Genomic DNA, 26,587 nt, shown 5'->3' with positions numbered 1-26,587 from the left:
CTCACTGGGATGAGAATAAATAATTCTTATATTAGTTGAATGAATTCACACCATCTTTTGTTAAAGAATTGTTGAAGATTTCAGGATGGATAAAGGATTTCAGGATCAATAATGCTCAATACGATAAGATGAATAGAATATATAGTTCTTTATTACATCGTTTTTGCACAGATAATGCTGATTATTGCTTAGTCGCTAAAGTTTGAATGATTGACACATCGAGATATTCGGACTGTTACGAAACAAGTCGAATAGATTTCATAAGGAAATCCCATTTCACAGAATATAAATATTATATAAATATTTATGTATAAAAATAAAATAATATTTATATGCAAATATTATTTTATTTTTATACATAAATATTTTATTTATATATAAATATTTAATAAATCATCATTATTCGATGATTATTCATTATTCGATCATCATAATACGATAGCCGGTTCTTGCTGACATTATTTCCCAATAATCGCATCCGTGTGCTCAATGTAGTAGTATTTGTGCCTACATGGACGCTATACATACGCGATGCAAGAGAGACAAAGACAGAATGATACTCTCTCCTTGTTAAGCTGTCAAAATGTTACCACGGAAATTTCCCCATGAGCTGCTCTTAGATATAGATCTAGTGAGATTCGTTCATATAAGATTTTGCATCGAAGAAGTCACATAGCTTCATGAAATTTTTTTTATATATTCTTTATATAATAAAGCAAGTCGCCAAAGAGCCGGATTTTGCATTTTCGCTCTTAAAAATTTATAATAAATAAAATACGGACTCGCGGCTAACCCAACCTTACCCGCTGGCTAGTTGCGTATTTCACAAAATTTATTATAAATTTTATTTTTACGTTTTTTCCAAAAAATCGCTCTTTGGCGACTTGCGGACAATCCTACTAATTAAGAATCTCCTAAATTTAATGAGATTCATTAAGGGTCGGTAGGCGACACGGTGGAGACGCCTGTCGGCCGGCCGGGAATTACGGATTCGTATAATCCAGATTTTAGCCAAAATACTGAATGAATCTCATTAAATTTACGATATTCTTAATCAGTAAGCTCGACTGTAATCAGCTAAAGAGCTATTTTATTAAAAAAAGGTGAAAATAAAATTTTTTAATAAACTTGGGGAAATGTGCAGTTAGCAACGGGTAAGGTTGGGTTAGCCGCGAGTCCGTATTTAATTTATTATAAATTTTTAAGAGCAAAAATGCAAAATCGGGCTCTTTAGCTGATTGCATTATTATATAAAGAATATATTTAAAAAAAAATCACGAAGCTATGTCACTTATTTGATGAGAAATCTGGACGATACGATTCTCACTAGATCTAAGGAACTGGGGAAATTTTCGTGGTAACATACTGACAGCTTGACAAGGAGAGAGATAATCGTTCTGTCTTTGTCTCTCTTGCATCGCGTATGTAGTAGCGTCCATGTAGGCACAAATATTAATATGTTGAGGACACGGATGCGATTATTGAAAGATAATGTCAACAAGAACCGGCTATCGTATTACCTTTGTTTCTCTGTATATGTAAAACGAGGATAACGATATCTTAGATCTTGCTCCTAACAATATCTTCCAATAATTGTATCTTATTGTATGCCGTATCTCGCATATATTATGTATCTCAAATTATAGAATAATGATTTATATTAAAATATATATTTTTTTAAGGATTATTATATGCATAATTTAGAAAGAATATTTAAAATATTTATAAGTTTATATATATATATGTATATATATATGTATATATATATATATATGTATATATATATATATATATATATATATATATATATATGTGATTGACAAGTATGTGTTATCTTGATTTCTTATTGATGTTACTGTATAAAAATATCAGCTGCATAAAGAATAATATAAAGAACTTATGAATAACATATAAATAGCTTAATGCAAGGTGTTCGGTCTATCACCCTGAAAACTCGAGTTCAAGTCTATCGGTATATATATATATTTTTTTATATTTATTATTATTGGAATATATAGAAATTATTAAAAATATATATTTTTAAAGGCGATACTTAAGAATTTTTAAATATTGAAAATATTTCAATAATTTTACAACTACAAACACATTGTATATATAAATGCAAAAAATTCGGTAAATAAATTAATCCAGTAATAAATCTATCTCTCTAAATCAGTAATCAATATATATATATATATATATATATATATATATATCAGGGATCCGGACCGAAACAAAATTAGGGTTCGGTTTCGGTTACGGTTTAATAAAATATTGAATAACTGTTCCGGTTCCAGTTTCGGTTTTTTGATAAATAAAAAAACCGAAACCGTTTAAATTATGATTTTTTCGGTTACGGTTCCGGTTTTTAAAAATTTTTACTTTTTGTTTTTCTAATTAAATTAATTTCTAAATTATATTACTTTAAAAAATTATTATTAATTTTTATGACATAAATAAACAACACTTCATATTATACATAAAAATATATTTAGATATAGGTATATATAATATAGATACATATATAAATATATTTTCATATGTCATAAAAATTAATAATAATTTTTTAAAGTAATATAATTTATATATACTTTATATATATACCTATATATATATATATATATATATATATATATATATATATATATATAAAACAGAAAATATAATATCTTCACAGCTATCATTATTGCGATAATACATACACGTTTCAGAACATTTAAAAAATAATTATAATTAAGCAATTATTGTAAACGACCCAACTGGCTTAATTGATCTTTCTTAATTCGATATCATATATAAATATACAAACTACGTTTCGACCTTTGGTTCAGGTCCTTATCAAGTCTAAAATTAAAGGATAATACTATATAGAAGGAATCATTTTATAAAAGCATAGCGCAAACCAAGTTGAAAACAACAATTATTATAAAGTAAATGATTAAAACATACCTTACTTAAAATTTTTTTCTTTTTTCAACATGTTACAATTCTCTCATCTGTACTAAACGTTTCGTATAGATGGTAAAAAACGAACTAAGTTAGACTTCCTTTATTATTCTATCATAAATAGGGTTTAAATTCTCTGTGTCTTTATGTAGGTTAATCATGTTGTTAAATTTTTTTATATAAAACATTTCAGCTATCTCTCTTTTCCTAGTATGTGTTTCACGATGTAAAATATTAAAGGTTGTCCATTTAAAGTCATGTAAATATTCATTTCTATGTTTGCTTTAGCAATTATTAGACAAGATTCCCTTAACAATATGTAAGTTCTTATTATGGAAATGTTCATCAGATAACAAAATAGCGTGATCGACTAATTGTAAGTTGTTAATGATGTAACCAAAACGTTATAAGCAAACATAGAAATGAATATTTACATGACTTTAAATGGACAACCTTTAATATTTTACATCGTGAAACACATACTAGGAAAAGAGAGATAGCTGAAATATTTTATATAAATAAATTTAACAACACGATTAACCTACATAAAGACACAGAGAATTTAAACCCTATTTATGATAGAATAATAAAGGAAGTCTAACTTAGTTCGTTTTTTACCATCTATACGAAACGTTTAGTACAGATGAGAGAATTGTAACATGTTGAAAAAAGAAAAAAATTTTAAGTAAGGTATGTTTTAATCATTTACTTTATAATAATTGTTGTTTTCAACTTGGTTTGCGCTATGCTTTTATAAAATGATTCCTTCTATATAGTATTATCCTTTAATTTTAGACTTGATAAGGACCTGAACCAAAGGTCGAAACGTAGTCTGTATATTTATATATGATATCGAATTAATAAAGATCAATTAAGCCAGTTGGGTCGTTTACAATAATTGCTTAATTTTATTCTTCACTGGCGACAAAAAAATACTCTTATAATTATAATTGTATAATATTGCACTTCGAGGAGACAGTTATCATGACACTTCCGTCATTTGCGCAAAAACAGAAAAAAATACCGAAAAGAACCGTAAACCGAAAATAATTTAACGGTCCGGTTATGGTTCCGGTGTTATAAATTTATCAGAATTTCAATACGGTTTACGGTTTCTGTTCTACTAAAAAAACGGTTATGGAACGGTTATCGGTTTTGGTCCGGGTCCCTGATATATATATATATATATATATATATATATATATATATATATATATAAAGTATATATACATTATATTACTTAAAAAAATTATTATTAATTTTTATGACATATGAAAATATATTTATATATGTATCTATATTATATATACCTATATCTAAATATATTTTTATGTATAATATGAAGTGTTGTTTATTTATGTCATAAAAATTAATAATAATTTTTTAAAGTAATATAATTTAGAAATTAATTTAATTAGAAAAACAAAAAGTAAAAATTTTTAAAAACCGGAACCGTAACCGAAAAAATCATAATTTAAACGGTTTCGGTTTTTTTATTTATCAAAAAACCGAAACTGGAACCGGAACAGTTACTCAATATTTTATTAAACCGTAACCGAAACCGAACCCTAATTTTGTTTCGGTCCGGATCCCTGATATATATATATATATATATATATATATATATATATATATTGATTACTGATTTAGAGAGATAGATTTATTACTGGATTAATTTATTTACCGAATTTTTTGCATTTATATATACAATATGTTTGTAGTTGTAAAATTATTGAAATATTTTCAATATTTAAAAATTCTTAAGTATCGCCTTTAAAAATATATATTTTTAATAATTTCTATATATTCCAATAATAATAAATATAAAAAAATATATATATATACCGATAGACTTGAACTCGAGTTTTCAGGGTGATAGACCGAACACCTTGCATTGAGCTATTTATATGTTATTCATAAGTTCTTTATATTATTCTTTATGCAGCTGATATTTTTATACAGTAACATCAATAAGAAATCAAGATAACACATACTTGTCAATCACATATATATATATATATATATATATATATATATATACATATATATATACATATATATATAAACTTATAAATATTTTAAATATTCTTTCTAAATTATACATATAATAATCCTTAAAAAATATATATATTTTAATATTTAATAAATCATTCTATAATTTGAGATACATAATATATGCGAGATACGGCATACAATAAGATACAATTATTGAAAGATATTGTTAGGAGCAAGATCTAAGATATCGTTATCCTCGTTTTACATATACAGAGAAACAAAGGTAATACGATAGCCGGTTCTTGTTGACATTATCTTTCAATAATCGCATCCGTGTCCTCAACATATTAATATTTGTGCCTACATGGACGCTACTACATACGCGATGCAAGAGAGACAAAGACAGAACGATTATCTCTCTCCTTGTCAAGCTGTCAGTATGTTACCACGAAAATTTCCCCAGTTCCTTAGATCTAGTGAGAATCGTATCGTCCAGATTTCTCATCAAATAAGTGACATAGCTTCGTGATTTTTTTTTTAATATATTCTTTATATAATAATGCAATCAGCTAAAGAGCCCGATTTTGCATTTTTGCTCTTAAAAATTTATAATAAATTAAATACGGACTCGCGGCTAACCCAACCTTACCCGTTGCTAACTGCACATTTCCCCAAGTTTATTAAAAAATTTTATTTTCACCTTTTTTTAATACCCTAAGGGTGCCGTCACATGGGGCGTAACTTGCGTAAGCGTAACCAGCGGATCGCCAATCACCGAGTTATTCCGATAGAGCCCTTCGTCGAGCTCTATCGGAATAACTCGGTGATTGGCGATCCGCTGGTTACGCTTACGCAAGTTACGCCCCATGTGACGGCACCCTCAGTATTTTGGCTAAAATCTTATATAAACGAATCTGTAATTCCCGGCCGGCCGATAGGCGTCTCCGTGTCGCCTGCCGACCCTTATGTCAAGATACCGACGCTTGCCTGTTGTAACTGATTAAACTGTGGCAGGATTTGCTTCAAGAGATGTGTTTTGAGATTCTTTAAATATTTTTCTTTTTTGTCTATAAATAGAATATGCAAATTTTGTTATCGCGTTTAACATTGTAACAGAGGTTTGTATTTTGTAAAAAAATATAATTTTAACAAGAGTTTGCGTCTTACCGACAAATGTGTTTTTGATAAATGTATCTTTCAGTTGAATTGTTCCTTCAACGAGGTTGATTTTAATTGGTTTCTTCTATTACGCAAATATATATATATATATATATATATATATATATATATCGTACGTCTAAATTTATTTTAATGGCGCTCAAATTACACGTGTAAATTATATTTGTTGTGGTTTTTTTTTTTTTTTTTAGGTTAAATCACATCCTTGAAAATGGCGGATAAGGCTATGATGAAGGTAGTACGTATAACTCTGCTAGATCCTTCATCAAGTATAATTACTTATAATTAATATTATATGTTTTTAATTTGCATCTTATAGCAAATCGCGGAACAGAAACTTAAGGCTTTCTCCATCGGTACGATGGGTAAAAGGCCGTTAAGTAAAAAAGAGCTGGAGGAGCAACGTAAAAAGGAGCAGGAACAAGCTGCGGCTCAGGTAAATAATGCTGCTAATATTGCTATTGATTTTTCCATTTGTCGATATTTTATCCTACAACTATCCTATAAATGTAATTACTCATTATGTATAGGCGTTTGAAGAATTTGTGGCAACTTTTCAAGAAACGCCAAGTAAAACGGCTAGCAAAGTATGGGTAAAAGCAGGAACGTATGATGCAGGCAAAAGACGTAAATATAAAATTCACAAATAATTATTTCTAATGCTCAGATGACATGAGAGACCTTAATCTGTATTTATATATTAACATTCGCAGCTAATAATTTTTCCACTTTTCTATAACTGGAAGTCGATACAATAAACTTAAATCTATAGTTGATTGCTTTATAGTTTTGTTAAAAAAAGAAAAAACTATATAAAATTTACTTTAAAATATTATTTGAAACTACTTATTGTTTGAAATTGAAAATTTATCTGTTACAAATTTAAATAGAGATAATATCAAATTATATATATGAAAAATATTAAAATTAAAAGAAAATAACGGTAATATAATGTAATATTTATATTATAATATTTATAATATTAATTTGAACTCAAAATATAGAAAGATGTACTATACTACATCAGCGGCAACCAATTTTTAAAAAGATGTAATAGTACATCAATGGCAGTCAGCTAATTTTATCCTTTTGACTAAGAATTTATTTATGTAAACGATGTTTTAATTTACATTTTAATTGTGCTGACGATGACCTAAAAAAAAAAAGGAAATTATATGCTTCATTATTGATGAGATTTTATTATTTACAATAAAATATACACACATTTTATGTATTACACTTAACTTATTACCATTTCTTATCTCGATTTAATTATTTCTTAAATTATTAGAAATTGTTACAAAAGATATGTTTTATTTCATATTATATTATATTTTTTCAAGAGGAAGACACAAGAGAAAAGGGGAAGCTCTATAAGCCACAGTCAAAAATCTCAGAACTGGTTGACAACAGGTCGTCAGCGGAACAAGCTCAAGAATATGCAAGATTGCTTGGAACAAATGAAAGAAAATTAGATAGATTAGGCAAGAAGAAAAAAGAAGGGGAAAAAAAGAAAAGCAACCTCGAATTATTTAAAGAGGAGTTGAAGATGATACAAGAGGAGCGTGAAGAGAGACACAAATATAAGGGTGTAGTGAAGACTGTAATATCTACACAATCTGAAGATCCAATGTTGGCTGCTTTAAAATGTGTAGAAGGTATTTTTTATTATACATTATATATGCATGCATTATAAAATATTTCGAATTTTATTTTAATTTAATATAATGTAAGTCGCTCCAATTTTGTTTTGAAAGTTGATCCTGTAATGAAATATGATATATATTTTTATAGTAATACTATTTAAATCTGTAGTGTACTTGTAACTTTAGTAGGTAGTAAATCCTCATTTCCGGATCCGCGAAAGGCTAATCTGCATAACTTCATTGATGATCCCCGTCTCTTAGCCCTGATATATGAGGGTATTATCCTTCCTTATCTTTTTTCCTCGCCACCTTCCCCTATCTCATTATTTATAAGAAATGTTGAAGAATTTTCGTTTTTTTTTTTTGTTTTTTTTTTATAGATGGCTCATTTGATAATGGTGATCCAAATACCACAAACTTATACTTGGGAAATTTGAATCCAAAGGTAAAATATTATTTTACTAATTGATTAAGTATCAATGTTGATATTTTATATATGTATAACAATTTCCCTATGTTTGTTTCCACAGATCACAGAACAGCAACTGATGGAAATATTTGGCAAATATGGTCCATTAGCTAGTATAAAAATAATGTGGCCACGCAGTGACGAAGAGAAAGCCAGACAAAGGAATTGCGGTTTTGTCGCGTTCATGAGTCGTAAAGATGGAGAGCGTGCATTGAAAAATCTTAATGGTAAGAATATGACAAGAATATTTCTTAAAAAGAATAAATATAAATTACTTCATGTGCACAAGAATCGCCTTTTCTTTATATATTATTTGTAATATGTTATTAAATTTATATATATATATACATATATATTGTATGTGTATGTAATTTTTTTATCGCTTTTAACTAGTATAATTTGCAATTTATGATGATAATTTATAATTGGGATATTAAACACATATTAAACTGTGCCATGAGTTAGGTCGCGATATAATGCAGTATGAGATGAAGTTAGGCTGGGGAAAAAGCGTACCAATTCCGCCTTACCCTATTTATATTCCACCTGCTTTGATGGAGATCACGCAGCCGCCGCCTCCATCTGGTCTTCCATTTAATGCTCAACCCCATCGTCGCGACAGACATAAGGTACACGAAATAAAGCACTTGAGAAGCGCAATTAATAAAATTATATGTTATAATTGATTTTGTTTTCTTCTTATCTAATATTATTTGAAATCACGTTTCGAAATTATTCATTAATCTTATTCTTCTTGTTTTCTTTTTTATCACATATTAATTACATATTAATAATTATTTTAAATAAGGATTATTTATTTTTAAAAAGGGACTTAGAAAGTGATAAAAACTTGTTTATTTATTTGAGTGAAATTATATAATCATTTTTGAAACATAATCTCAGATCCCACGTATCCGCAATATCCAGAGCGCGGAACCGCAGGAAAAGGAAAACTTTGAAAAGGTAAAATTATTTCTATGCTCCATTAAAAAAAATAAAAAACTTGATATTCTCCTATTAATCTCTGTTCTTTTATTTTATTAAGAACTATTATAAATTTATAAATTATATGTAATATACATATATGGTATATTACATATATATGTATATATATATTTAAAAGTTTTTATGAAAAAAATTTCCTAAAATTGCGGTAAGTTTTCCATGGAGCAAAAACTAATAGTTTGCTTATAAAATATGTTAATGTGATAAAATAGAAATAACTATATACTTATTTTTAATTTATGATTTTGAGAAAACAAAATGTGTGCATGTATGTGTGTGTTTGTGAATATAAAAATTCCTTGTTGATATTAAATATACAATTCTAATTATATTTACAAATTTATGTTGTATTAATTTGTTGACGACTATTATTGGGATACACATTTTGGCATTTGGATTGGAATATCTTATCTATCACTGTTGTACTGATGGATTATCAGATTTTGCAGAATGCTGTCGTCAAAGTGGTTATACCAACGGAAAGGTATTTATTGATTCAAATAAAATATAATGACATATCTGTATTTAAATGTGATATTTTGTGTCAACAATTGATACAAAATGATGCATACTTAATTAAACCATGCATTACAGAAATTTAGTTATGTTAATACATAGAATGGTGGAATTTGTAATTCGAGAAGGACCAATGTTTGAGGCAATGATTATGAACAGAGAATTAACTAATCCAATGTTCAGGTATATATTTTATTTGTACATATATAATGTATTATTTTATCACACATACTAGAGGTGTGCGAATCATGGTTTTGTACGACCGAATCGAACCGAATCTCTGAAAATATACTCGAATCGAATCTTTAAAAATTCTTTCGAATCGAATCGAATCTTTTTAATTCGAATACGAATCGAATTTAATCAATTTTTACTGATTTCAATACATGCTTATTTGAACGTAGCAAAGTATGTTTCTTCAATGACATTAGAAGTCTATTTTTAAAAATGATCAAAAAGGTAAGTTATTGTATAACTTCTTCTGAAAAAATCTGTCACTAATAACAAAGAGAACTCTGTGCTAAGTGATAGAAAATTAAGAGATATTAAACGTTGAATGTTCAAGTTTCATATATATGTGATATTTTCGAAAAGACTTGCAATAAAATTAATATTTCTATTTTATAGGTGTCACCAGAAAATATTGACATACGATAAATATGTATTAAAAAGACAAGCATTCAGGCTTTAATGAAAAATAAGATTTTAATTAAACTTTCTTAATAAGTAATAATAACTAATAATAATATATAATTCTCTTAATAGGTTTAATTATTGAAAATATTTTATGAATAACCTTTTTAATAAGTATTTAATAGTTGAAATTTTATTTTTCAAGTTATGTTAATTTTATTTTCAAGTATATAATCATCTATCTTCTAATGAAATAATAATTTTTTATTTCATTAGAAGATAGATGATTATATACTTGAAAATAAAATTAACATAACTTGAAAAATAAAATTTCAAATATTAAGTACTTAAAACTAAAACAGTTAAAACAGATTGACCGGGCGAGAAACATGAATGAGGCGACACGAAAGATGCGATCGGTTCGAAATCGAACCGGTTATGATTCGAAATTGTCGAATTATTCGAATTCGAATACTTTTTATTCGAAAACGAATTCGAATCGAACCCGCAATAATTCGATTCGATTCGAATTCGAATGATTCGCACATCTCTACTAGTAACTTACTTTAATTTTAGATTCTTGTTTGAGAATTATTCTCCTGCACATACTTATTACCGTTGGAAACTATATTCCATTCTACAAGGGGATGGACAGAAGGAATGGCGCACGGAAGATTTTAGAATGTTCAAAGGTGGAAGTGTATGGAGACCACCACCAATCAATCCTTGGACGCAAGGTATGCCGGACGAATTGATAGAAATGGAAGAGAGGCAGGAACCTAGGAGGGGTAGCCTTTCAAACAGGTATTTAATTAGTTAAAGAACAGTAAAAATTATTTATAGGATAATAAGATATGTCCAGGGTTTTGAGCAAGTTAAATTAAAGATAATAGCTTATAAAATTAATTTAGTTACGTTAAAAGTTGCAAAAAACTAACTTAGTTAAAAGTTAAGTTAAAATTAAATTAACTTAAGTTAAATCAAGTTAATTTTTAAAAATATTTATATTAAATTAAAACGTCATAACTTAAAAATTTTTTAATTTAATATTTTATTTGTTAATTTTTTAAAGTTTATATAAAATAAATAATGAAATAACAAAAATTTTTGTTTTTTATATAGGAATGTATTTTTTTTGTAATTACAATTATGAAAAAAAAAAACTAATAGTACCTTTATTTATATCATAATACTTGTAAGAATAACATACATCATAGAATGATGCTCTTATTAAAAATTTAATCGTTATTAAAAATTTAATTGTGCAATGTTTAAGATTTTATAGAAAAAAAATAATGGGATTCAGAAATGAAAAAATTCTTAACTTAGAAAAAAAGTTAATAAGTTTAAGTTAAAAATTAACTAAGCTAACTTAAAAGTTATTAACTTTTTAACTTATTTATTTATCTTTTAACTAATTAACTAGTTACTACCCAACTTTGGATATGTCAGGAGATAAAAAAAATTTGAAAATCTCCTTTATAAACAGCCTTGTGATGTGAAGAACGTACATATAAATTTTCTAAAATATTTTCCGGTTTACAGTCAGCGAGATCGTTTGGAAGATTTATTGAGAAACATATCACCTGAGCGAATAAAAGTTGCAGAAGCAATGGTATTTTGTATAGAACATGCAGAAGCAGCGGAGGAAATTTGCGATTGTATTTCAGAATCATTGTCAATACTACAGACTCCTGTGAATAAGAAAATTGCAAGATTATACTTGATATCTGACATATTACATAATTGTGGAGTCAAAGTGACTAACGCCACTATTTATAGAAAAGCGTATGCAATCTTTTTCTTAAAAAAAAGAAAGAAAGGGATAGAGAAGATGCATGTATAATACTATCATTTATTTTACAGGTTTGAGACACGTCTTCTGGATATCTTTAGCGAAGTTCATCAAGCATACAAACAGTTTGATAGTAAACTGAAGGCAGAAGGATTCAAAGTTCGCGTTATGCGAATGTTTAGAGCATGGGAGGATTGGACTGTGTATCCAAGAGATTTTCTCGTTAAATTACAAAATACATTCCTGGGGCTTGTTTTGGTAATTCTTTTAACTTAATATCCATTATAGCAGTGATTCTCAACCTGTGGGGCGCGAGATATTCAAAAGGGGGGCACGAAAAAAATGCAGAAAAAAATAAGAAAGAATCTAGTTTTAAGGTCGATTCAGATATATCCGTACCGTATCATATCCGTTCCGTACTGATACGGATACTGAAGTGTAAGAATACTCTAATATAAAATTAATGGAAATGATATTTTCATCAGTGCACGTCCGTGCACGGAACGGACACGTCACGGATACAGTACCGGATATGTTTGAATCGACTTTTAAAAAATTAAAACAAAAACAATATGCACTCTGAAACATTCAAATTAGAGCAATATGCAAATTTATATTGTGATTAAAATTATAATTTTTTAATATATTTAATCTCAACTCTGAAAATATATAATAATATACATATCGGTATTGTGTCTAAAATTATAAAAATTTTCAATTAGTCAATTTCCTATTTTTTTGTTGTCATTTTTGTTTCTTCAGTGTTTCGACACAAAAATTGCAAAGGGGGTGCCACAAAAATTGATATTAAAAAAAGAGGCATACATGAAATAAGGTTGAGAAACATTGCAGGAAAGATAGACATTATAATATTTCTAATTCCTCCTCTCTAAGATGGATGAACCTGAGCCTGAAAATGATGAAGATATCGATGGTGCACCGTTATCCGATGTTGATGGTGATGGTGCTGAAGATTTAGATGGAGTACCGCTTGATGGTGCGACCTTGTTGAAAGGTGCCATGAAGCATGGTCTCACATCTCAAGCAACTTCAAATTACGACGACATCGATGGAGTGCCTAGTATATATGCATTTTTGACATAATACATATAAGGATGTAGTTTTATACTAGTAAATTGTATCAGACTATTTCTCCCTGATGAAATGAGCTGAAATGTTCACGAAACGTTGGAATCAAACAAAAAGTCTACGCGGTTCAAACCCGAAAATCAATTCTAATACTAGTAAATTGTATCGTTTGTATATACACGTATATATAAATGTATATATTTGTCTGCCTTAGTGGATGAAGATATTGATGGAGTACCAATGGATGATGACGACAGTGTAAACACGCGAAATAAGGATGATGAAAAAAAATCGGCAATGCCAGCAGGGTTTGTACCCTCGCGATGGGAAACTGTCGATCCTGATCAGGTTTCAAAATGCTTCTGTCTGAATAAAATAACATTAATATCTTCTCGCATTATATTTATACACCAGATTTTATTTTCTCAGGTCGAGGCGCAAGCAATGACTACCAGTAAATGGGAAGAATTAGGTCAGAACGAAGATTCCAATTCTCAAGATACTAGTATGGATTCCAGGTAAAACTTTGTGGAATTGTCGATTATATGTATAATAAATACCTTAATAATTTATACATATTAGAATATGTTTATAATAAAATTACTTCAACAGTGGTAGGGATTACAATGAAGAAAGACGAAACAGATTACGTGAAATTGAAGTAAAAATTATGCAATATCAGGATGAATTAGAAAGTGGTAGAAGAACATTGAAATCTGGTATGACAATACAGGCACAAGTAGAGCATTATAGGAAAAAACTTATAAGAAAGGTACAATATTTTTACACATTAAATTCAATAAATAACACATATACAATCACATATACATATACACATGAAAATTATATAGAGCGAGAGAGAAATGAAGGACGTAAAAAGCGAAGAACGTGACGATGAGAAACGAAGGGAAAAGAAACGAAGCCGAAGTACCACACCAGAATCTCCTAGTCACAGCTACAGAGATCGGAGACGATCAATAAGTCCATCATCCAAAATGGCAAGATATAGGTAAATGCTCGGTCTTATCGGATTTTCTTGTGTACTCATTCTGAATCTTACATTTTCTTTGTTATATAATACATGTGATCTTTATTATCTGATGTTTTTTTAATGATATTCAGAGATATCTAACGCAATTTTTTTTATAGCTGATACACATATATACATACAGGGTGTCTCAGAATGATGGGGACTAAATTTGTATGCAGATAGAACGGACCAAACTGAATTAAAAAGTCCTCTATCATTTTGCGATTTTCGCAATAATTAATGAGAAATAAATTAAAGAAAATTAGCCAATTCCCGCGACGATAAGCGCGCGGCGAGAAGAGATAGCCCACTCGGGGATCCAGAGTTAGCGCTACTCGTATGTAGTTATGTCTTTTGTAAAGCGCTCCTCCCCGCTTCATCGCGCGCCTAGCAACCGTGTAACATTATACTGTTTCTTTTCGCCGCATGCTTAGTAACGACATAAAACTGGGCTGTCTCTTCTCGCCGCGCGCTTATCGTCGCGCGAATTGGCTGATTTTCTTTAATTTATTTCTCATAAACTTTTTTATTTTTTATTGTACAACAAAATGTTTCAAACAAAAGTTGTTTGATTTGAAGGGGGACAAAGGATGGCGCTACTGATTTTTTTCTGAAGAGCACTTTTCAAGGTCATTTGAAGGTTATTTGTTTTTTTAAATGGAACTAATTTTTTTATGGGACTACTAATTTTTTTATATAAATCGATTTCTTGCAATTTTTCATATAAAAAATTATAAGGGTAAGATAACCAAAAAATGAATAGTTTACAAGAAATTACCAGAAGCCTTAATTTAACACTAAACTAATATCTCGTAAAATATCTCGTAAAATATTTATTTTTTGATGATTTTACCACAATATTTTCATGCATAAAATAATGAAAGGAATCTACTAATGCAAAGAAAACACAGTTGTTTGTAAGAAAAAGTATGTAGCTATTAGTTACAACTTACATATTTTTTCTTATAAACAACTATATGCTTTCTTTACACAAACTGATTCCTTTCATTATTTTATGCATGAAAGTATTGTGGTAAGATGATCGAAACATGAATATTTTTACGAGATACTTCATAGTTTATGTACTTTAGTGTCAAATTAAGGGTTTTAGCTCCTCGCCGACCATGTTGGAATTATGACATCAGAGGCGAGAAAACATACGCTAAAAATTCTTAGATGCCATTTCGAAATAAAAAGATATTTCGATGAAACAGCACTTCAGATGGCTTTAGCACACTTTTAAAATACCTCGAAAACTATTCTTTTCCCTTTATAATCAATCAACAGCTGTCAAATAACTGCAATATGAGGTCCAGACCGTCTAGTCTTTGCACCTCGCAGTCATTCCGCATGACAAAGTTTGATATCACGATCATTTTACGGTTGTTGATTGACTGATCAAGGGAAAAGAATAGTTTTCGAAGTATTTTAAAAGTGCGTTAAAGCCATCTAAAATAGTATTTTATCGAAATATCTTTTCATTTAAAAATGGCATTTAATAAGAATTTTCAGCGTGTGCTTTCTCGCCTCTGACATCACAATCTAACATGGCCGCGACTATTCATTTTTTGGCCATCTTACCTTTATAACTTTTTATGCCTTTTTAAAAATTACGAGAAATCGATTTATATAAAAAAAATTAAGTAGTTCCATTTAAAAAAACATAAATGACCTTCAAAAGCGTCTTTCAGAAAAAAATCAGTAGTGTCATCTTCTGTCCCTTTAAGGCTCTTTGTTCCTCGCCGACCATGTCAAAATCGTGACGTCAGAAGCGAGAAAATACACGCGAGAAAATTTTTGCGTGCCATTTTTAGATAAAAAGATATTTTGATGAAACACAACTTCAGATGGCTTTAGCACACTTTTAAAATAGTCCGAAAACTATTCTTTTCCCTTCATAACCAATTAACAGCTGTAAAATGACTGTAATATGAAGCTCAGTCCGTCTGGTCTTTGCACATGCGCTGTCATTCCGCATGACGTCTGATGTTTTAATTATTTTACGGTTATTGATTGACTGTCAAGGGAAAAAAATAGTTTTCGGACAATTTTGAAAGTGTGCTAAAACCATCTAAAGTTGTGTTTCATCAAAATATCTTTTTATCTAAAAATGACACGCAAAAATTTTCAGCATGTATTTTCTCGCTTCTGACGTCATAATCCAACATGGTCGCGGCGAGGACCAAGGAGCCTTAAATCAAACAACTTTTGTTTGAAACATTTTGTTGTACAATCAAAAATAAAAGTTTTTAGGAGTGGTTAGGAAATTGGATCGATTAAAATTGGACACCCTGTTTATATTAAACCAATTGACATTATTTATGAAATAATTGTTTAAAAATATATCTTACATATAAATATATATTTCTACTTGTTATATATTTTTAGATCACGCAGTAGATCGCCCCGCTGCAAACGTAGATCAAGATCTCCGTATAAGAAACGCGTACCAGTAACCCCTTCTCCTCCTCGTATTCGACGTACGCCATCGCCTTCCTTTTCTTCAGGCAGAGGATCACGCAGATCACCCACTAATGAACGTTGCGATAGGAAAAGAGGATCACGCAGATCACCTTCTTTGTCGCCTCCACCGCCTCCACGTACTTCCTCTAAACATAGAGCTTGTAGTCCTCCTTCCCCGCGTAAGCGACACAAGCATAAATATTAAATTATATTACACATTGCCGTAGAAAAATTACACAACTGTTTTCGCAAAACAATTCCTCAGGATTTTTTTTTATTTATACATACATTGACTCGCACGTGTGTAGAAAATATAAGATGAATTTCTTAAGTTGCTTAATTATCTCGAAATAAAACTTTTATTTTTTGCATTACAAAATATTTGTATTATATGTTTGAGTGATATACGATAGAGATTGAGACAGCGCGCATTGTATGTGCAAACAGTACAAGACATATAATATATATAAGATATTTTACGGATTGCTGAAAGCCACATGAATCAGATTATTTAATATCTCTTAAATACACATTGATAAGAGGATGAGGAAAATTGTATATATTAATTATATAAAGATCGAATAATCATATTTAAGTTTATAACCTCCCCAAGAATACTACACTTTTGTTAAATGTTTCGAAAGTATTTCAGAATTGACTATAAAATAATCTTAGTAATCTGTATAAAAAAATATTGTTTTTTTTGCATTGTGAATATTTTGAATAAATAATTTTATGTAAAAATAAAATTATATATACATCATTTTCTCTTTGCATCTCCAAACTTGTCACGACGTTTAATTGTATAGTTGATTTTATTGATTATTATAGTTTCTATTCAACAAATATTTTTTTCACAATAGTACTGATATAGCTATACTTGTAAAGAAAAAATGTCTCTATTTTCTTTCCCTTAAATTAATCTAACTTTATTATGTACACTTTATTATACTATACGCATCGGTCATTTTTGCAAAATATATTATAAATATTAGTTAAGTTTCTTCAACAAGTTAACGCGTTTCAAATCGTGGTAAATTCTCAAATAGAAGTAAAAGCAGCTAAATATAAATTGAAGAGTGGAAAGAACAAGCAAAAGATTGAATAATATCATTTTTTTATTTACATATATAATGCTACTTATCTTATATCTTAATGTTTTTTTTAAATTACGAATTGCATCATGTTTTTGTTTGTCGAAAAGAATAATTTTAGTTCGAAAAAATAAAATAAATATGTTATCAAATTATCTTACAAAAACAGATATTCTAATTGCAAAGCACTGTCAATCTGGGATTCTGTGGAATTATTTTTTCTTCATAAGCGACTATATGTTATCTATATTCGATATATTACTAAAATCATAAACTTTTCCTTCCTTTTTAAGTTGATCACTATCCGCTTGCTTAATTTCAATTCCTGTTTGTCGAATGGATGTTCTTGCTTCAGATTCCATATGTGAGTCCTTCAGAGCTTTAATACCTGTTTGCAAAGCAAATATTTTCGCGAAAACTGCAGTACACTTTATATATTTATATACATGTATTATATATTTATACCAATGTTTAAACCTCTATTTTTATTATATATCATAAACATTTTAAGTCAATTATATATATATATATATATATATATATATATATATATATACATATATATATGTGTGTGTATAATATATGTATATAATTAAAATATATTATATAAGAAATTAATTAAAAATCTTTAATATGTATTATATATGTATATATATATATAGTTTATAAAGATTTTTAATTAATTTATTATATAGTGTTTTAATAAATTAAATGAAAATAATTTTTCAGAACAATAAAGATCCTCCATGCTCATTTTATCTGTCTCACTGTCTTATTAGCTTTGTCTAAATTTTAATTTATTTGTAATAACTGGGAAATGACATTGTTTATATAATCTTGAGACAATAAGGTATTTTATAAAACCACAATACATACAAATCCCTATTAATAAACATTATATATATTGTCAAAGTTATGTTATTAAATGTTAGAATAAAGGGAACTGTTAAAAGTTTTCTTTCTATATGCATGTATACGCATTAAAAAAATATATATCATATATAATAATTTGTTATTTACGTTTCTTTCTAGTATTTTAATGTCTTTTTTTCCTCTTTCTTCTCCTTTTCCTTTTCCTCCTCTTTCTCTTCTACTTCCTCCTCCTCCTCTTCATCCTCCTCTTCTTCTTCCTCTTCCTCCTCCTCTTCTTCTTCTTCAACTTCACCTTCACTATCCTGTGGAGTAGATAATTTTCCATATTTCGCTTCAAGTTTAGCTATTAATTCTGAATCGTCAACATTTTCGATTTCTTCATCTTCTTCTTCTTCTTCTTCCTCTTCTTCTTCTTCATTATCATTATTTTCTTCCATCCGTTCTTCATCGTACTCTTCCGTTCCCGAAACACGTTCGCCTTCTGATGTTTCTAATTCATAATCTTCTTCTTCCTCAGATGATACTATTTTAAATTGGTCTCGATTAGTATCGATTTCTACCAAAAAAATATAAAGCAAATCTGTGAGGCACACATATACGCAGTTTATTTCAATATACGATACAAGAGAAAAAAAATAATAAGATACTTATTCACCACACCTGCTTTAGCTGTATCTCGAGTTGACCATTTTTGTTTTACTTGTGGTTTATCTTTTGAAATTAAATTATTTACATCAGTTAGAGAAATATTTTCTTCTTGCAGCTTTTTATATTTGGATCTCAGGTCTTCATAATTTTTTATTTGTGCTTCTATAGATGCTTTATCGTCTATTTTCTCAGCCGATTTAATCGCTTGTTTAATATGAAGCGGTGGAACTATTGTATTGCGTCTTGATAAATCAGGTGTGTCAATTGTATCATGCGGAGAACAGGAAGTATTAACTGAAAAATTGAATTATTCAATATTCTATGTTGTATTCTGTTGTAGTTGCATGCAAGAAGGATACAAACAACATTATTATAACTCTATGAATATTCTATATGTATTAAAGCTCCTGGCTCCTCGCCGACCATGATGGAATTGTGACGTCGCAGAGGCGAGAAAACACACGCTAAAAATTTTTAGATGCCATTTCGAAATGAAAAGATATTTCGATAAAACAGCACTTCAGACAGCTTTAACACACTCTTAAAATGCCTCGAAAACTATCCTTTTCCCTTTATAATCAATCAACAACGTAAAATGATTGTGATATATCAGACTTTGTCATGTGAATTGACTGCACATGTGTAAAGACTGCAGACGGACTGGGCCTCATAGTCATTTTACAGCTATTGATTGCATGATTATAAAGGGAAAAGAATAGTTTTCGAGGTATTTTAAAAATGTGCTAAAGCCATCTGAAAATAGTGTTTCATCGAAATATCTTTTCATTTAAAAATGGCATCTAAGAATTTTCAGCGTGTGCTTTCTCGCCTCTGACATCACAATCTAACATGGCCGCGGCGAGGACCCAGGAGCCTTAAATATACAATGATGGCAAAAAGTTCCGTAACGGTCAAATATCTTGGAAAATAATGACTATGGAAGAAAATGTTAAATACAAAAGTTTTAGATAATTAAATCTATTTATGTGACTATATTGATATGATCTTCATGTGAACCTTGAAGAATGTTAACGCCGATGGTACTTAAATTTCGAAGGCTCATAACTCAGGAAGATCTCAAGTAAAAAGGGTTTGTAACCAGTGTTTCGAAAACGCCTTGACAACAGCTTCAAGAATATACAATAAAAATGGGGGTTTCCATTTAAGATTTCAAAGTTGACCTGCACGAAGTCCTTCAAAATTACATGAAGGTCATATCAATATAGCCACATAATAGACCATTTAATTTTCTAAAACTTTTGTATTTAACATTTTCTTCCATAGTCATTATTTTCCAAGATATTGACCATTACGGAACTTTTTGCTATCACGATAAAGAAGCACTATATGAATAAAGAAAGAAGCACAAATTGTGATTTAGTTATAATAAATTTATCTATGTCAAAACTTTTTACTTACCTGCAAAAAATTTCAATTTTGATCCTTTTAATCTTATAACAATTGCAATAATAATACAAATTAAAATTTAAAACTTACTTTATCTAATAAATCTAAATTATTTTTTTTTTTTACATATGTTATATATATTATTGCAGCGCCTTGTTATAAGAAATATGCTGATGACATATGAGATAATGCATAATAAAAAATTTACCATTGTTCCATCGTCTAACGAGAACAAAATGCGCAGCAACAACAAGTGCAACACCGACTCCAAATTTCACAGCCACTGCAAGCACCATATGTTTTATTTCTGATTACTATCTTTTTTATAGGAAATTATACCATAATATAATCAACATAAAGCAACGAGATATTTTTGTCTTTGATTTTTATATCATGAAAAGGGGAGAGCGGAATGCTGATGTGTGCTTATATATTATATATTTTCATGTTATATTCAGAGTTAAAATCGAGTAAAAGAGCATGGAGGATCACATATTATATCTATAGTTAAAATTATGTAATTATCCAAAGACTTTAGCAAAGGCAATTTTAATATATATATTTTCTCACAGACTCACCGCTAGTAGATTCTTCAATTTCTTCCTCTTCAGATTCAACTTCAGATTCTACAACATCTATATCTTCTTCGCGTTCTTCACTTTCTATCTGATAAAAAGGTATTTTTATTGACAAAAAAATTAAGAAATATGAAAATATAAACAACATGAAAGATATAATTAAAAGATATAATTAAAAGATATAATTGAAAGATATAATCAAATATAAATGGTGCAAAATATACAAAAAAATAAATAAAAGTAATAAAACGTACATACCTCTTCTAGAGGTTCAGCACTATTAGTGTCAATTTCATGAATGCCAGGTATATTTGCGAAACCCTCAAATAATATATCGTCATCTTTTTCTTCTACAGAGGTATCAGCAATCTCCATGCTAGCTTCAAGTTCCACATCAAAGTTATCATTTCCTTCGTCTGTTCCATCTTCATATTCATTTGTCTCATCAGTTTCTTCCAATGTATCATATTCTTGCTGCACTTTATCTTCGTCTTCTTCTTCGTCGGCCTTTTCTTCATCAATATCTTTTTCTTCGCTTTCATCTTCTACAAACATATTTTAATGAAAACAAATATATTTTTAATATTTTGTAACATTTTGCACGTACCATTTGCTTCAGTATTATCTTCTCCTGATTCTTCTTCTTCTTGTATCTCTTCCTCTTCTTGACTTCCCTCTTCCCTCTCTTCTTCTATTTCTTTATTTTCTCCTTCATCTATTTCCTCTTCCTCTTCCCCTTCTTCTTCTTCTTCTTCTTCTTCTTCTTCTTCTTCCTCTTCTGCTTTCTCCTCCTTTTCCGTTTTTTCTTCTTCGTCAACCTCTTCTGCCGATTCTTCTTCCTCGTTATCTTCCTTTTCTTCCTCATGCTCTAACACTTTTTCACTTGCTTCCACTATTTCGTCGTGCAATACATTATTATGATTGTAAGACACGTCATCCACCCAGCCTTCAAATATACTTGCCCAACGTGAAGATTCAATTGGCGTATCGACTTAAAATACAAAATGTTATCAAAATATATGATATCACATATAAATCCCTTCTTAAATTTTAATTGGAATCATAGATAAGTGAGTGAATTTTGTGTGTATACATTGCAGGATGTCCCGTACCCAGCGAATCACTGATATATATACAGTTATAGATTCCTAAGAAGACGTCTGCGCATAGTTTAAACTTTGATCTAGTAAGTTTAAACTATTATTGAAAAACCGATCCTTAATTTGCGAAAAACCCTTTATATTTTAAATGGCTTATAACTTGAAAATTATTGGTGTCTCGACATTATTTGCGCTGAGGAAAAATCGTCTCCAAATGACGTCAGAAATCTACTATAAATCAGTGATTCGCTGGATACGGGACACCCTGTGCGTGCGTATGCGTGTGCGTGCGTGCGTGCGAGCGTGTGCGTGCGAGCGTGTGCGTGCGTGTGCGTGCGTGCGTGCGTGTGCGTGCGTGTGTGCGTGTGCGTGCGTGTGTGCGTGTGCGTGCGTGCATGGCGTGTGCGTGTGCGTGTGCGTGTGCGTGTGCGTGCGCGTGTGTGTGCGCGTGCGTGTGCGTGTGCGTGAGCGTGTGCGTGAGCGTGTGCGTGTGCGTGTCAAGATACTGCTTTGTATACATACACATATATATTATATTTTGCATATACAATATATAAAATCGAAAAAAATTACTCTTTTATTTACCATCTGTAGTCCCTCTATGTTCGAAGATTATTATACCAATCAATCCAGTAAGAACAGCCAGTAAAACAAAAAATATGATTCGTGCACACCAATGTCCACCTGTGCTACTTTCTTTATAAATGTGAATAGTAACATTTTCGACAGAAGTATCGGCCGGACTGATCAAAGTAGGCGGTGGGGTACCCGTATCTTCATCATCTAAATATAATGGATTAAAAAATACGTTATTAATAACAATATTTTTTCATATAGATTTAATATATTTACATATATTTATGTGTGTATTTATATTTATATATATATTTTTCGAAATCACGAAATAAAGAGCGAAAATGAAATGTCTGAAAGAACCCCGCACTAATCCTATATGAAATTGGATTTCGGTTAAATTAACTAGTTTTTTCGTATATTTTTTAGCTTCTGCGATCTGCTGAACAAAAATGTAATAGACTCAAAGCTAAATAATGGATAGTTACTGATTTACAGCCAGTCAAACACAAAAAAAATTCGGATCCTGCGAGTTATTTGACTGTCTCATTGTTAGTATAAATAACTGTCCATTTATTTAGCTTTGAGGCCAGTACATCTTTTGTTCAGTAGATTATAAGCTAAACATTTGAGAAAACCAGCTATAATTTAACCGAAATACATGTAAAAAACAGGAATTTAGTAAAAGAACATGTTCTTTAAGCTTAAAGAATATGTATGATACACGCTTTTTTAGGATTATTTGTTTAAACGTTGCATTTATCTAAACAAAAACAAATATTTATTATCGGCAATTTTTTTTTATTATTATTAGCAAAAGTTTTAAAATTTAAAGTTTACACAAACTTATATCGCAAATGGCATTTTTTAGACATGAAACGAATATTTTGTATATCTTATATACATATATCTTATTGTATACATATTCGATATTAGTATTACATCCAAATTTAAATTGATGATTTTTTTATATTAACAGTTAAAAAAATTTGTTTTTCAGTACTAAAATTGTTTTCACAAAAATACTTTTGAAAATTCCATTACTTTTTAATTCAGAAAATATTTCATTAACATTACAAATTTTTTTAACATTTATTTTTGTATAACTTTGTTTAATATTCATAAAAGAAATAATTTTTTAAATATTTTCTATATACTATTATTTAATATTAAATAAACTTAGATTTGTCGAGAAATAATTTTTGATAATAAAAAACCTTTTTTTAAATATAATTAATTAATATGTTTTAATGTTTAATTTTTAATTGTTGATACAATTCCAATGCACAGAGAATTCAGATATTTTTTGGATTTTTTAAGTAACTGTTCAAAAATTATTATTATAATATTATTTTTATGTTACTTTTAATATTAGTATTAATATTATTATTAATATTATTAATATTATTATACTAATATTAAATATTTAATATTAAAATATTATTATTTTTTTTAATAATACATAATTTTTGATAAAAAATATGGAAAAACAAGTGATACTAACAATAAATATAACATATCTAAAGTTTATATAGAGAATTTAGATATTTATATTTATATTTGGATATAAGATAAAAGCATGAAATATATATATATCACATTTAAAACTTAAAATTGATATATATATAGATACAAAAATTCTAATATAATACAATATTATAAATCATATATAAAGGTATAACATAAAAACTTGTTAATAATTAAATTTTATTAATCGCTTAATAAATAAAGTAAAATCATAAAATAAAGTAAATATATCATAAGATTTATATAAAAAGAATGTGCAACACAATGCATATGGAAAATTGCGTAGAATTCAAAGAGAAATGCTTTTGGACTGGATAATACACGTTAATCTATTTTTGAATGCTAAAAGATAGGTCGAGCTTCTAAAACCCACATTTCTTAACTCGAAGAGCTTTGCCAAGCTTTCTTAGATAGATCAAAATTGTATACATATCTAATAAGAACTATAAAGGATAAAAGATTTAATTTTTCGTATCAATTAATAGTGTGTTTGTTAAATGTCAGCTGATAAAGAAAGAAAGAGAAAGTAGGAGAGAAAATAAAGAGAGTGAGAGGGGGGGGGGGGCAAGAACTGACAAGAGTTATTATTCGAGAAAATGAAATACTTTTATATTAGTCACTGTTAAAAATGATATAATTCTTTCTAGATATAAAATCAAATTTAGAAGTGATTTTTTTTCTTTTTTTTAGAAATGACACATAAGATGATTATATGATCTTGCGTTTCCAAATTAACAGCGTCAATTTAAATGCAACACACAAACCTAAATATCTATAAATAAATTGAGAGCATTACCAGATGCAAAAAAATGTAAATTAAAATATAAATATAAAAGCAAAAAATATGTCACTCGTGTGCCAAAGATCGACTAATAACAATTACAAAGTGCGTGGATATTTTTGGAAGCTAACGGGAGGATCGTAAGAATAAAACACACTTCATATATACACATGCTTGTAACATTTTATCTCTCATTTCGTTTTAACTTTAATCCAATAAAATGTATATAATAATTAATATAACTTTTGCAAGTGTGTAAAAACTAAAAAAAAAGCTCACAAAATCTCAATCGTAAAAAGCAGAGCATAAACGCACAAATCAAATATGAAAGATATTTTTTTAAACAAACAAGAGAAAATATTATGCGTATTTTGCAAGGTATTACTTGTAATTTTAGAAAAATAAAGAAAAAACGTTACGCTAAAAATAGCGTACAGCCAGTGTAAATTCGTGTTACAGAAGCACGATATGAATATCGTGCTGGTATATCTGGCAGATTCGTTTCTTTACCTTTTTTGCGTCGTTTTTCCTTCCGTTTTCTTGGTTGCACATCGCCAGACATTCCTTTTTTTTATGAGCGAACGCTACCTCGAGTGCTGTTTTGCGGTCACTTTAACGAATTTGAATTTTCAAATGTCGAAGATCACGTCGAGAAAAGATCACCACTCTACAAAAATTTGATTCGAAGATGATAGATCAGCTCACGAGCGCGAAAAAGCCTTATGCGAACTTATCGACGTCACGATGTGTGTTTCGCATACCATCTATTGGGATTATTCTTCATTATCTTGAGTTGAATTTATCGATATATAATTGAACATATCTCGACATCTCGATTATACCGCGATTCGAGCTTTATCGATACTTGTTGATATATCACTGTGCTCAATCCTTTGATTATATAAATAATAGTATCTCTAGTACCTAGTCGGTAATAATAGTCAAAGGCTCAATCTATGGCCGGTATTCATAGTCCGTTCTCATTTCAAGACCGTCTTAAGTAATGTCTTAAGATGCAAATACGGCTCTGTGATTGGTTAATCACATCTTAAGATTGTACTTAAGACAGTCTTAAATATAAGAACCGACTATGAATACCGGCCTATATAATGATCATCTATGATGAACAAATAAAAAATCTCTCAAAACCTCTATAATTTGAATCTTCAGAAACAAAGCCTCTGTAATTCGAATTTTCAAAGACAAAGCCTCTGTAATTCGAAACAAACTGTTAATGTCT

At 29.0% G+C, this 26,587-nt stretch overlaps 2 protein-coding genes across 5 annotated transcripts; one reads left to right on the top strand and one right to left on the bottom strand.

The window, feature by feature from the left end:
* Window positions 1-5,907: 5,907 nt before the first annotated feature.
* LOC145943481 (U2 snRNP-associated SURP motif-containing protein) lies at window positions 5,908-17,435 on the top strand. Of its 3 annotated transcripts, none has more exons than XM_083051017.1 (20): window positions 5,908-6,059; window positions 6,312-6,355; window positions 6,440-6,556; window positions 6,651-6,747; window positions 7,464-7,778; window positions 8,147-8,211; window positions 8,297-8,462; window positions 8,701-8,864; window positions 9,139-9,198; window positions 9,681-9,724; window positions 9,835-9,939; window positions 10,966-11,193; window positions 11,935-12,177; window positions 12,256-12,442; window positions 13,079-13,265; window positions 13,488-13,621; window positions 13,703-13,791; window positions 13,886-14,045; window positions 14,125-14,282; window positions 16,692-17,435. In XM_083051017.1, the coding sequence occupies exons 2-20, from the start codon at window positions 6,332-6,334 to the stop codon at window positions 16,969-16,971; spliced, it is 2,823 nt and encodes a 940-aa protein (XP_082907143.1). In that variant the 5' UTR covers window positions 5,908-6,059; window positions 6,312-6,331; the 3' UTR covers window positions 16,972-17,435. The 3 variants fall into 3 exon arrangements, with proteins under 3 accessions (XP_082907143.1, XP_082907142.1, XP_082907144.1); XM_083051016.1 differs by having other exon boundaries at window positions 6,312-6,358; XM_083051018.1 differs by lacking the exon at window positions 9,139-9,198 and having other exon boundaries at window positions 6,312-6,358; window positions 16,692-17,434.
* A 672-nt stretch (window positions 17,436-18,107) lies between these two features.
* Window positions 18,108-26,108, bottom strand: LOC145943482 (uncharacterized). Of its 2 annotated transcripts, none has more exons than XM_083051020.1 (9): window positions 25,858-26,108; window positions 23,052-23,249; window positions 21,974-22,357; window positions 21,625-21,911; window positions 21,367-21,454; window positions 20,997-21,071; window positions 19,394-19,675; window positions 18,881-19,289; window positions 18,108-18,248 (listed from the first exon to the last, which is right to left on the bottom strand). In XM_083051020.1, the coding sequence occupies exons 1-8, from the start codon at window positions 25,907-25,909 to the stop codon at window positions 18,889-18,891; spliced, it is 1,767 nt and encodes a 588-aa protein (XP_082907146.1). In that variant the 5' UTR covers window positions 25,910-26,108; the 3' UTR covers window positions 18,108-18,248; window positions 18,881-18,888. The 2 variants fall into 2 exon arrangements, with proteins under 2 accessions (XP_082907146.1, XP_082907147.1); XM_083051021.1 differs by having other exon boundaries at window positions 18,881-19,256.
* Between the last annotated feature and the right edge of the window lie 479 nt (window positions 26,109-26,587).

The sequence above is a fragment of the Prenolepis imparis genome, unplaced genomic scaffold, assembly GCF_030444845.1.
Source record: "Prenolepis imparis isolate NDT839.2.m4 unplaced genomic scaffold, iyPreImpa1.0 SCAF_12, whole genome shotgun sequence".
In the NCBI taxonomy this organism is placed as follows: domain Eukaryota; kingdom Metazoa; phylum Arthropoda; class Insecta; order Hymenoptera; family Formicidae; genus Prenolepis; species Prenolepis imparis.
This window is presented reverse-complemented; position numbering and strand designations above follow the sequence as displayed.